At 41.0% G+C, this 13,619-nt stretch overlaps 1 protein-coding gene across 1 annotated transcript in view; it reads right to left on the bottom strand.

The window, feature by feature from the left end:
- The window catches only part of HSD17B12 (hydroxysteroid 17-beta dehydrogenase 12), a 169,275-nt gene that overhangs the window by 52,616 nt on the left and 103,040 nt on the right, over positions 1-13,619 (bottom strand). Inside the window, exon 4 of the mRNA XM_052652868.1 lies at positions 11,373-11,480. Coding sequence (XP_052508828.1) covers positions 11,373-11,480 — 108 coding nt within the window. The remainder of the gene's footprint in view (positions 1-11,372; positions 11,481-13,619) is intronic.

Raw genomic sequence — 13,619 nt, 5'->3', positions numbered from 1 at the left:
CACAAGAATAACAGATATGGGTAACCACACACAGACCACCTTCAACCTGCTGCCTCTGCCAGATTAATCACACATAAGACATCAAGGCAGTTTAAAAACTCACTGCCCAATGATGGGGTTTCCTAATACATAACAAATAATGCAGTCTTCTCTATTTCTCTCTCATCACATCAAAGTAGAAAACATGACACTAAGTTTACATTTTGTCACATTTGTAGTTGGATACGCTAATGCAGTTCATTCATAAAAAAACTGAATTTTAAAAACTGCTGCCACCTCACTTTATTGCAAAAGATACTGAATTTTAAAAAATGTAGACCCAAGTAACACCATGAGTGGACAGAAACTTCTCTTATTTTAAGCTTTCGAACCAGGAGGGGATGGATCTCAGAGTCCAACAGACCCAGATTTGTCTGTAGCTACCAGGTCCTAATGAGATGCAGGTGATTTCACTCCAGTAAGCCTCGGTTTCCTCATCACCTTTATATATAAATTAGGCATAACAATTTAAGCATTAAATGGGATAATACACATAAAATGTTTAACCCGATGCCTGGAACATACTCTGTCCATGGAATTCTCCAGGTTACCCACCCATACTAAAGTGGGTAGCCATTCCCTTCTCCAGGAGATCTTCCCAACCCAGGGATCAAAGCCAGCTCTTCTGCATTGCAAGCAGATTCTTTACCATCTGAGCTACCAGAGAATCCCAAGTGAAACCCCTCAAAAGTGTGGCAGTGGTGGGCTTCCCTGGTAGCTTCCCCCGTGGCTCAGACGGTAAAGAATTTGCCTGCAATGCAGGAGACCTGGGTTGGATCCCTGAGTCAGGAAGATACCCTGAAGGAGGGCGTGGCAATCCACTCTAGTATTCTTGCCTGGAGAATTCCATGGGCAGAGGAGCCTGGCAGCCTACAGTCCATGGGGTCACAAAGAGTTGGACACAACTCTTGTGTGAGCGACTAACACTTGGAATATACTAGTCTGTTAATAAGTGGAGAGTAAGAGTTGTTATTGCTGTGTGGTCACTTATTCAACAAGTGTTTACTGAACTCCTATTTTGCACCCAACACTAGGGTAGGGGCTTGGGCTGCAGCACAATAGTCAAGGTCTCCGTTTTTATTGTACATAACCAGCACTGAAGTGGAAGATCCATCTAAAAGAGAGCTCTAGGCAAGAGTTAACCAGAATAACTTTACACGGATTGAATTCATCCTAACTGCTCCTGTTCCCTCTTTACTTCATTCAAGTAATCTAATCTTACAGTCTGCAGAGTTTGGAAAGTGATGCAAAGAAAATTCCTTCTTTGCCTTATTTAACATATTGCTGGAGCTAGCACATGTTCAGACTCTGACAGATGATATTTGGAATAGCAAGTAAAACATTTTGCAAACTTTACAGTTTTCCTACACTTGTGAGTAGCAATTTCTAAATAAAAGAGAGTTTACAAGGCTTTAAATCTACAGCGCTTTTACTCAGAAATTGAAAAATTAAGATTGAGTCAGAAGCAACACAGAACATTTTAGCTCCACTGTTTAATTACAAACTGCTACGTGATGCTCATTACAAAACCATGTAAGATTTGCCATCCATCAAGTTGGAAGAGAGAATGAAGACAGAAGGATGGGAGAGGGTTGGTAGTTAAAGCTCAGTGAACAGGAGGAATGTGTGTCAGTTCATGAATGATGGTTCTGCTTACATTTCTGAAATCACAGATAATTGCCCAGTTTTAAGCTAAAGGTTTTGCTTTAATTAATACCACTAGTGGGTTTTGAGTAAAAGGAAATATATTTGAATTCAACCTTATTCTCACTTTAGAAATCCAATCTCGTTCAATACATCTGATGGAACTATAAGGCACTATGAAAGTGAAAGTCACTCAGTCATGTCCTACTTTTTGGGACCATATGGACTCTACCCACCAGGCTCCTCTGTCTATGGGATTCTCCAGGCACGAATACTGAAGTAGCTTCCCATTTCCTTCTCCAGGGGATCTTCCTGACCCAGGAATTGAACCGGGGCCTCCTGCATTGCAGCCAGATTCTTTACCAACTGAGCTACGAGGGAAGCCCATAAGGCACTATACTTAGTCTAATAACATTCCTGATGAGTCTCCTAAAAATTCCATGTACCTGTTCTGCTTGCCCTGATTGGCTGCATCAGGCTTCTGCTTCATTCAGCCCAAAGGAGGGCGTTTACACTAGATCCTACTGTCTACTTGAATCTCCACTTTGCTTTCTCACAGCTTTCTCAAGTTTAACATAACTCAAAATAAAATCATCATTGTTTTCTACAGAATTGCTCCTGGTCCATGGCCTCTTGTCTTAGAGAAATAGCCCCCAGCTACTCAAGTGGACCTGAAAGTTGCTAATTAGTAATTGTATAATCTTGGACTGCTTTTGAATGACTCTGGCTACCTGATGCAAAGAACTGATTCATTGGACAAGACTGATGCTGGGAAAGACTGAAGGCCAAAGGAGAAGGGGACAAAAGAGGATGAGATAGTCAGGTAGCATCACTGACTCAGTGGACATGAATTTGAGCAAACTCCAGGAGACAGTGGAGGACAGAGTAGCCTGGCGTGCTGCAGTCCACAGGGTCACAGAGAGTCTGACACGACTTCGCGACTAAACAACAAAATAATCCTGGGCAACGCATTTAATCACTGTAAGTCTGTTTCTTGTCTGTTAAACGGGATAGAAATATTAATATCTATCTTATAGGATTGTTGGGGATTGAATGAGATTCATCAGCATGGTGCATGGCATATAAAAACCCTTTGTGAATCTCGGCAATAATAATTAAAAGCAAACTGCTGCTATTCTTGACTCCTCAGTCAGGCAAGACCTCTGATGAGGACCTCATCGGAAATTAGTCCTACTTCCATTTGAACATCTCTCCAGTCAATTCACTTCTATCCATTCCCACCGCCATCATTCTAACATAAGCCACCCTTATCTTATATTTCATTGCTGAAATAGCCTCATCAGTCTCGGCATTAATCCTTGACTCTTCTACTCAGGAGTCAGAAGGATCTAAAATGCTAGAATGGTATCAACCGCTTACAACTGTACAGTGTCTACACTGTCCTGTCAAGAAAGTCGAAACGTATCAACCTGGATTTCTAAGCCTTCTGTGGCGTCGCTTAATCTCCAGACTCTAGCAGTACAATCTGTGCTCTAGATTTACAGACCTTCTGTTAGCTCCTCCAACCTGCCAAGCACATTCACCTCAGGGTTTTTATACATCCTGTTTCTTCTACCTGGAAACATCTTTTCTTGCAGGATTAATCAGCTTTCAGGTCTCAACTTAAATATTACTTTCTCGGAGAGATCCTCTCTGACACTCTTAGCCTTCTCGGCAATTTACTCTTTCATTACATGAAACATATTCCTAATTACTTGCTCAGTGGCTGTCTTCCATGAAAGCAGAAACAGTATCAGTTTTGCTTACTGCTATCTCTCCCCAATTTTACTTGTTGAATGAGTTGGGGCACAACTATCAACACACAGGAAGGGACTTCCCTGATGACACAGTGGATGGGACTCCGCCTGCCAATGTAGGAGACAAGGGTCCAATCCCGGGTCCAGAGGCCTCCACATGACATGGAGTAACCAAATCTGTGAGCCACGACTACCGAGCCCACGTGCTACAGTGACGGAAGCCTGCGCACCGAGAGCCTGGGCTCTGCATAAGCAGACGCCACCGCCGGGAACAGCATGGCAGCAAAGAGGAGAAGCCCCTGCTCACCGCAACTGGAGAAAGCGTGCACACAGCAACAAAAAGACCCAGTGCGGCCCAAAATAACTAAATAAAATTATTTTTAAAAAATAGGATCTGCCTGTAGCAGGGGGGCAGGGAGTATAGGGTGGGAGAGGAAAACAAACAATTAAAAAAGGAAAAAGGCTGTATTATGAAGAATTCTGTATGATATAGTTTGCCTGGTCCTCGTCCCAGACTCCTGAATGGAAATGTCTAAACCCTTGGAATGTCTCTGTTATTCATGGCGGGACCTTTGGATCATATCTGAGTTTAAGCTAACGAGACAAAAAACCTGGGGTTAGCCACTGGTGACTAGAGTTGGGGCTTTTAGCCAGCCCCACCTGTGGAAAAGGGATGGGGGCTGGAAATTGAGTTGAATCGCTTGGCCAAAGGTTTGATTAATCATGCCTAAATAATAAAATCCCAATAAAAACTCTGGACCCTGAGCTCGGTGGAGCTTCCCGGTGGGTGAACACACCCATGTGTGGAAAGGGTGATGAGTCCTGACCCCACAAGGCCAGGGCACAGAAACTCTGCGTCTGGACCCCTCTCGGACTTACCCTTTGTGTCTCTTCGTTTGGCTGCTCCTGATTTGTATCCTTCACAAGAAAACTGTAATTTTAAGTACAGCAAGTTGCTGCACCTGAAAGGGTCATGGGAAACCACAAATTTGTGGCCAGTTGGTCAGAAGTGCAGGTGGCCTGGGGACCTTCAAACTTACAGCTCGTGTCTGAAGCGAGCGCAGTCTATTTGGGGACTGTGTCACTGTACCTGTGGGGTCTACACTAACTCTGGTGGTTTGGGACAGAACCTGAATGTATTAGAAAAGAGAAGTTTTGGAAATGTCCCAAACTCCAAGAAGGCATGAAAATTATATCCTGGCATAATAGAGTAAATTCACCCTCTCTACAAACTACCATCCTACCATGCTCCTCTAATCCTTTCTTGCATACTAAAACAATAGCCTCTGTCCTTTCTTGAGCCAGAGTCATTTTATACCTGGGCTACAGGGCAAGGGGAAAAAAAAAAGGGAAAAAGAAAGAAGGGTGTTTCCACACATTCAAAGTTTATCACTGGTGCTCTCTCAACTAACCTTATCTTGCCCTTCTATTTTTCGTCCCCTCTCTAGGCACCCTTGGGTTTCCCTGGTAGCTCCATCAGTAAGACTCCACCTGCAAGTCAGGAGACCCAGGTTTGACCCCTGGGTTGGAAAGATCCCCTGGAGAACAAAATGGCAACCCACTCCAGTATTCTTGCCTGGGAAATCCCATGGACAGAAGAGCCTGGTGGGCTACGGTCCATGGGGTCACAAGACCTGGACACGACTTGGCAACTAAATCACCACCACCACCTAAGCACCCCCACTATTCATCAGCCTACCACTACAGTTAGCTACCACTACAGTTAGCTCTTTAAGCCTCGATACTTCATTTCAAAATGATTTCTCCACATCTTCCATTAACTGAAATAGTCATTCCTCAAGGTGACTGATCCAGCAAGTAGGCAGTAAACTGAATACACTAATACCAATAAGATGTAAATGAAGATGTCACTGCTCTTCCTGAGACATTTACATTTCAAAAGAAGGCACTTTAACACTAATTTCTAAATAGTAAAGTTCCTGAGAACGGCAAGAAGATCATCTGTAGCTTTACATATTTTAAAACCCTCTGAAAAAGCAGCAAGACTCTTCTCCTTGTAATTTCCTTCATCAACTGGGACTGAGAAGCCACATAATAACTTCCCAAAGTGCTTAAGATTTCTCCCCTTCCAGGGTTCCTAGAAAAGTTTTCCTCAGCCCAGTTCCTACCGCCCTATAGTCCCCACTCTCAGCCATCTGTTTCCTTTTCCTCTGACACTTTGGGGACTGAACTATAACGAAGCCTTCTAGAGATCTCAACCAAACTAATTCCCTGGGAGTTTGCCATTTTGAAGCTAATTGGTCCTTTCCCCCAAGTAGCTAATAATATTTTTGGTCTTTTGTTAAGAAGCTTTGAAAATTAAATATAAACAGTTACAGTTACAGGACTGATCTTAACTATTAATCTCTGCTCAAACTATCTTTTAAGATACTTAATTCCCAACACTCAGCTATTTTCCATCCCAGAACAAATACTAAGTTGTAGGGGAAAAAACAGAACACAAATGCTTCTGATGTTTTCCCCATAATCCATAAGGCTGCATAGGTAAGGATAATCAAGAGAAATTTTGCATTCAGCTGAGAAGGGAAAATACCAATTAAAAAATGACCCACCAAATACATTAATAGGACAATTATTTATTTATGAAGGGCACAGGAAGAAAAGAGAATAATGTCTATCTCAGATTTTGCAATCAACTGACTTTTATTGTCTATATATACTGTTGTTATTTAAAAGATGCCTCTTAATATAATTATGGGCACTGTTTAGAGACAGAAAAAAGCTGATGGGTAATCAACAGGTCTAAGACCCTAAGCCATTACAGATCGACACCCGGCACCAACAGATTTTCTGCACTCTACAAGTTACATAAATAATGGCCTATGGGTGGAAAGGACCTTCATAGCACTCGGCATAGGGAAACTCTTGGTCCAGGATGCATGAAAAGCTTGAAAAAAGCTATGGTTGATTTTTTTTTTAATGAATGACAAACTAAGCATCTTTTTCCAGAAGGACCTTTCTATTTTTGCCTCTAGAATAAAGAATGCCACTATTTAAAAGCTAAAAAAAAGTCAGAGTGGAATTTGAAACAAAGTGTTGTCTGTGGCATACTCCAAAACCAAGCCTACTCCCCTGGCCCTGGTAGAGCACGCTGTCTGTGATGTAGTGCATGTCCTCCAACCAATCTGGAACACACACGAGAGTCCCTCTTGAGCAATCGACTGAGCATTGTAACAGTGACATTCTGTTAACCAACTGTTTGCTCACTGAAAGCAGGACTGATGTCATTTTCTCTAAATAGCTGGAGTTTGTTTTTAAGTTTTCTTAAATCTGTGTTTCTTGGCATTTGCCTGAGAAGACAAGAGATGTTTGCTTATTTTACACAAAAGAGTAAAGAGTTCATCATCTCAACCTTACACATTTGCAGTCTGATCAAGTTATGGTGAGCTTTCAGTACGAATTCACAGAATTCCTGGCCATTTTCTCCCCACTTATCTTATTGAAAAATTAATATTTCTTTCCTAACACATAGCATTTTCTATTGGAATTCTGAAAACAGAAATTCTCTATTAAGCACTGACTATGCTTTTAGTGGTCAATGCTATTCAAACAAATGGAATATACCTTGGTGATTTTTATTTCTTTTTATCATTACTGGTTTCATTAAAATTTCTTCAGCAGAAAAAAAAATCTTTCTTATGACTTAATATAGGTTGATTGCTAAATCTTACTAGAAATCAATGTATATGCTTGTTATTTTAGGTAATATTATAAAGGTAAGACTGACGTTAAGCAGAGGAGGAAGGAGGATAAATTATTTTACCCTTCTTAGACAGAGGTGGGGGTATAATGGGATCTGGACTGGGGTGGGGGAAGAGGGAAGAAAGTGAAGGGGCTATATGTTCAGGTAATAATAATAATATAAAAAATCAACACCAGACCCCTCCCACAAGTTCTAGATGGTTACACCCACACTAGAGAAAGAACTATAAGATTTAGGTTGAAATATGACCTAGTAGTAAGATAAAATTTAGCTCATAAGGACATTTTAATATTTTCCACAAAAATCTTGGCAAATTAAAATTACAATGCAATATATCTGCTAATAAATGTCAATAATAATTATACAAAGCTTATGATTAAGGAGATAGTTCTGACAGAGTAGGAAGAAAACAAACTGTATAGCCAATTAATAGTATAATGAATGTGAAAGTGCTGCTATAAACTTTAAAGGAGCATTAGCTCTAATTATTTTTATTATTGAGCTGTAACCAACCTAGAACTGAAAACTTAAGTTGTCTGTGTATGTGTGTGGGGGCCCAAATAAGTATTCAACCAAATCATTTAATTACAGTATAACTTCAAAGCCACACTGTTAAGATTTTAACCTCAACCTCAGCACTGCTGAGATTTCAGCTTGATCATCCTTTGTGGAGGGAGTCTATCCGAGCACTTGAGCACATTTACCATCATTCCTTCCCACCCTGCACAGGGGCCAATAGAGCTTCCTCCTCTCTCCTCAATTAGTGACAACCAGAAATGTGTCTGGATATTGCCAGACACTGCAAAATTGCCCAGGTTAAAAGCCATGTCAAAGCGTAAGAAAAGCCTCACAGTTATATTTATGGCTCTCCCACACAAACTGAGAATGAGAGAGAGCCAAGATGAACTGGAGACAGATGTCTATCACTAGGCATGTGTGTGGCTCAGATGGTAAAGAATCTGCGTGCAATGCAGGAGACCAGGGTTCGATCCCTGGATCAGGAAGATCCCCTGGAGAGGAAGGAATGGCTGCCCACTCCAGTGTTCTGGCCTGGAGAACTCCATGGATAGAGAAGCCTGGCAGGCTAGAGTCCACCCGGTCACAGAGTCAGACACTACTGAGCAACTAACACTTTCACTAGGTATGGGTGGCTACCGAACATTTAAAATGCAGCTAGTCTGAACTGAGATAATGTTATAAATGTAAAACACACCCTATGACTTGAAGACTTGGTATGAGAAAAAGAATATAAAATGTTTCCAAAAGTGTTATGTGGATTACTTGGTAAAGTGATACTACTTTGGATACAGTGGGCTAAAATAAAATAATTACTAAAATTAGTTTCATTTGTTCCTTTTCATTTATTAAAAATGTGGCTATAAGACAGGTTAAAATCACATACCTGGCTTGCATTATATTTCCAGTGGACAGTGCTGAACTTGTGCAAAAAACTACCCCTCCTCCACACTAGTTCCAGGCAGCCCGTGATGACACAGAGCTCTGTCCCAGTTTTCCTCTTTACTTTCTCTCCATTCTCCTTGGATTAGCTCCAGTCTCCTTTCTCCAGTGAGACAACTATTCAGAGATGACTGACTTCTAAGCTCTATCTCTAGTTCAGAGCTCTACTGAAAACTAGACCCATATGTCCAACTACCAACTTGACAACCCCACCTGGTGGGGAGGGGATGAATTGGGAGATTGGGATTGACATAAATACACTTCTGTTGTGGTGGTTTTGTTGCTAAACTGTATCTGACTCTTTTGCCACCCAATGGACTGTAGCCCACCAGGCTCCTCTGTCCATGGGATTTCCCAGGCAAGAATACTGGAATGGGTTGCCATTTCCTTCTCCAGGGGATCTTCCTGACCCAGGGATCGAACCCTGGGTTGGCACTGGCAGGTAATCTCCTGCACTGGCAGACGTATTTTTTACCACTGAGCCATCAGGGAAGCCCATATATACAGTACTATACGTAAAAGAGACAACTAATGAGAACCTACTGTATACCACGGGGAACTCTACTCAGTGCTCTGTGATGACCCAAGTGGGAAGGAAATCCAAAACAGAGGAGATAAACACGTATACATATAGCCGAGTCACTGCGCTGTACAGTAGAAACTAACACAGTATTGTAAAGCAACTATACTCAAAAAAAAAAAATAATTAAAAGAGAACCCATTTGGGCATCCTAAAAGAACCCCAAACTTAAACGATCCTCATTCCCAAAAAGCTTCCCTTTCTAGGATTCCCCATTTTATTAGATGGTATTACCGACACAGATGTTCAAGCCAGAAACCTGAAGGTCATCAAGAGTTCTCTTGCATCGCTCACATGTAGAGTCCTGCTTCCTCGTCTCCCTTCCTATTTCTGGAATCGTCCTTTTTCCTACCCTACCGGCGAGGCCAAGTCACCGCTATTATTTCCCGTATCGACTCTCCCATTCCTTTTATCCTCTTCATTACACCCTGCCCTCCCTGTCTCAACACTTATCCCATAGATAACTATTTTTGATCAGGGTCGTCTTTCCATTCAGAACATTATTCTACATAAAGCTAGGTGCTTTCTTGTTCACTGTTGTATCTCCAGTTCACTGACTGGTGAATGAATAAAGAAGGGTGGAAACTGCTGACTTGCAGGCTGCAATTTACTAACGGGCTGGACTACAAAAGCAGTGGTTCTATTAGCATACGTGGCCCAGGAAAATATCAATTCTTATGTCTAAATATTAATGCCTATGTACTGACACAAGTCCTAGGATTCTGGAAGTGGGTACCCTGTACCTCATCCTTCATAGATCTGCCTATTGTGCCTTAACTCACGCTGTAGGCTTTCTATATCTGGGTCAGGAAAGAACAGCTGAAGAAAGCCTTGTATAACACTCCAGCCCTAAAGGAAATCAACCCTGAATATTCACTGGAAGGACTGATGCTGAAGCTCCAATACTTTGTCCACCTGATGTGAACAGCTGACTCACTGGAAAAGACCCTGATGCTGGGAAAGACTGAAGGTGGGAGGAGAAGGGGCTGATAGAGGATGAGATAGTTGGAGGGCATCATCAACTCAATGGACATGAGTCTGAGCAAACTCCAGGAGACAGTCAAGGACAGAGAAGCTTGGCATGCTGCAGTTCACAGGGCTGCAGAGTCAGCTACGACTGGGCGACTGAACAACAACAACAACTGCATAGAGCGCAGTCGTGCAGTATCTTTATTTTAAGCCCGAGATGTCCGGAAGCAAGCTTAAAGCAGCAGTGACATGGCTGGTAGGTATATCACTGCTGAAAAGTACAACAGTACTTTTAGTACACTACTGAAAAGTTCAAAAGTACAACAGTACTCAATAGTGCTTTTCAAGGTACTGTGTAAGATTAAAAACATGTTCTCTGTTTTTTGTGCTTGTTTGTTTTTTGCGTGTCATTTGTGTGAAAAATATTATAAACCTACTCCAGTACAGTATTATATAGCCAGCTGTGTTAGCTGGGACCTAGGCTAACTTTGGTGAACTTACTAACTGGACTTAGGAACACGCTCTCAGAATGGAACTCATTTTTAGGTAGGGGATTTACTGTAGTGGCTAAAACCCAGGTGCAGTTCTCAGCCTCTGTGTGACCTCAGGCAAGTCATTCATCTGAGTCAAGTCTTCTCGACTAGGGTGATAGCTCCCCTCAGTGGGCAAAAATTGTTTCGGGGGCGTGGTGTGAGCTCTTAACCTTTCTGTATATAAAGCACAGGTATAGCTTTTGTAAACAAGATACACAGGGTATCTGCGGTACTAAAATTTCATGGGAGGGAAGACCAGTGGAAAATAATGTCTAAAAAGACTCCTTGTTGGGGAGAGGGTAATACCGAACAAAGGCTAAGAAATATCCCTCTAAGCCTTTATTTCCTCAACTACAAAAATGGGTCAGCATCACCTGCTGTAAAAGATTATAATAATATAGCTATATTTAAATACATACCGAGAGAATGAAAGAGTGGAAATAAAGCAGGCCAAGAAAACAACCTAAATTGTAGTCGTCATTAAAACACAACATAAAACATAAAGATTCACACATATACAAATTAATATCATCTAATGATCATTTGTATTAATAAGACAATTTTCTTTTCACTAGTTAGGCCACCAGTTGAACACCTAACATTCAAAATGAAAACAGTACTAATCAACAGATGCAAGAAGAATCTATAAATGTGACAGAGATACAAACCTAAAACACCAATCTCAAGACCTGCCAAGCTTGTTTTAATTTTGTCATAAATATCTTCTAACGTAAAGTCAACGGCAACGGTCTTTGTTTCCACTTTGAATTTTTCTCCTAGGGCAAAGAAAAAAAAAACACAAATGGAGAGAGGAAAATTAATATATGGCAAATAAGATTTAAGCATTTGATGACATTACTCTTTCAACCACTTTCCCCACCCCAATTTGAGATAAAATTTAGACCAGGATAATTTTAAGCAATCATGAGACCATCTAAGAGATGCTATAGAATCAGCACAATAGTTCTGAAACAAAAATTCCAGTGTTATCACAAAGTTGCCTGAATGTTCCTTAATCAATTCTCCTATAAATCAATAATGATGACTTTTTAGATCCTTAGATACAAACTAGAAAACATGGTTCATATCATCATGCTATATACTCTTCAAGTATCTCTGGCTTTATGATTTTAATTGTAAATGGATAACTTCATTCTTTCTGGATGAAGTCTCTATGTCACAAAATATTGTAAAGTGTGATCTATTAAAACAAAAAAATCCATATTATTAATCTGGAAATAAAAAGAATATGATATTAGAATTTGGAAACTTGGTTAATAATAAATAGTCACTACATTTAAAAAGCCCACAAAAAATGCACAGTAATGGAGCCATACAGTGACACAAGAAAAGACCTGTGTTCCACTTTGCACAGGACTATTAAGGTCTAAACAGAGCTAAGGGAGATAACACACTGAGAAGTGAGGCGCTGGAGAAAGCATATTCATGAGAAGGAACATGTCATGTTGATTTCTGCCTTCACCAGTGAGCTGCTCTGAGAACACGGCATCAACGGTGAGGTTACTGAGACATGGGTACCAATTTCACTTCCACACTTATTTGCTAAATGACTTTGAGCAAGTCTATGGGCCTCTGCATCCTCTTCTGAAAATGAAGGTCAGTTCAGTTCAGTTCAGTCGCTCAGTCATGTCTGACTCTTTGCGACCCCATGAATCACAGCACACCAGGCCTCCCTGTCCATCACCAACTCCCAGAGTTCACTCAAACTCACCCATCGAGTTGGTGATGCCATCCGGCCATCTCATCCTCTGTCATCCCCTTCTCCTCCTGCCCCCAATCCCTCCCAGCATCAGCGTCTTTTCCAATGAGCCAACTCTTCGCATCAGGTGGCCAAAGTACTGGAGTTTCAGATTTAGCATCATTCCTTCCAAAGAAATCCCAGGGCTGATCTCCTTCAGAATGGACTGGCTGAATCTCCTTGCAGTCCAAGGGACTCTCAAGAGTCTTCTCCTACACCACAGTTCAAAAGCATCAATTCTTCGGCGCTCAACTTTCTTCACAATCCAACTCTCACATCCACACATGACCACTGGAAAAACCATAGCCTTGACTAGACGGACCTTTGTTGGCAAAATAATGTCTCTGCTTTTGAATATGCTATCTAGGTTGGTCATAACTTTCCTTCCAAGGAGTAAGCGTCTTTTAATTTCATGGCTGCAATCACCATCTGCAGTGATTTTGGAGCCCAAAAAACTAAAGTCTGACACTGTTTACACTGTTTCCCCATCTATTTCCCATGAAGTGATAGGACCAGATGCCATCATCTTAGTTTTCTCAATGTTGAGCTTTAAGCTAACTTGTTCACTCTCCTCTTTCATTTTCATCAAGAGGCTTTTTAGAAGGTACTGATACTCATTAGTACTATCAACACAAAGGTACAAAAATATTACCAACACTACTATGTACTGGCATACAGGAGGCAGTCCATAAAGTCTCTAAGAATGTTTATTCTTTGGAACTGGATGAGAATTCAAAGAATTAACTTAAAAACCCTACTTCCAAAAATAAAATGTTCTTCCTTTGAAGTCAATGCCGGCTCATCACAGAATATACAGCATTAATCCACAGAGATTTCTGTTCTTGACCTAAAAGGATTTATGTCTGAAACTAAAACAGCTGGTTCACAACAGATTTATTCTTAGTTAGACTCAATGAAAAGTTATCAACTCTAGATAGGAATCTATGAATAAACTAGAGAGGATAAAAATTGACCTGGAAAACACCTTATCTAGTGTTAAAGGTACACCTCTAATTCAAATATAAATTAGTTATGATATGTGTTCATGTAATGGACAGCCAGATACAGGGTTTTCCCCCATAGCTGGTCTAACATGTCTTATCACAAATGGTTCACAGAATTTACCACAAGTAAGTAAAGAACTCTTGCCTTTATT

This window comes from Budorcas taxicolor, chromosome 15, assembly GCF_023091745.1.
Source record: "Budorcas taxicolor isolate Tak-1 chromosome 15, Takin1.1, whole genome shotgun sequence".
In the NCBI taxonomy this organism is placed as follows: Eukaryota; Metazoa; Chordata; class Mammalia; order Artiodactyla; family Bovidae; genus Budorcas; species Budorcas taxicolor.
This window is presented reverse-complemented; position numbering and strand designations above follow the sequence as displayed.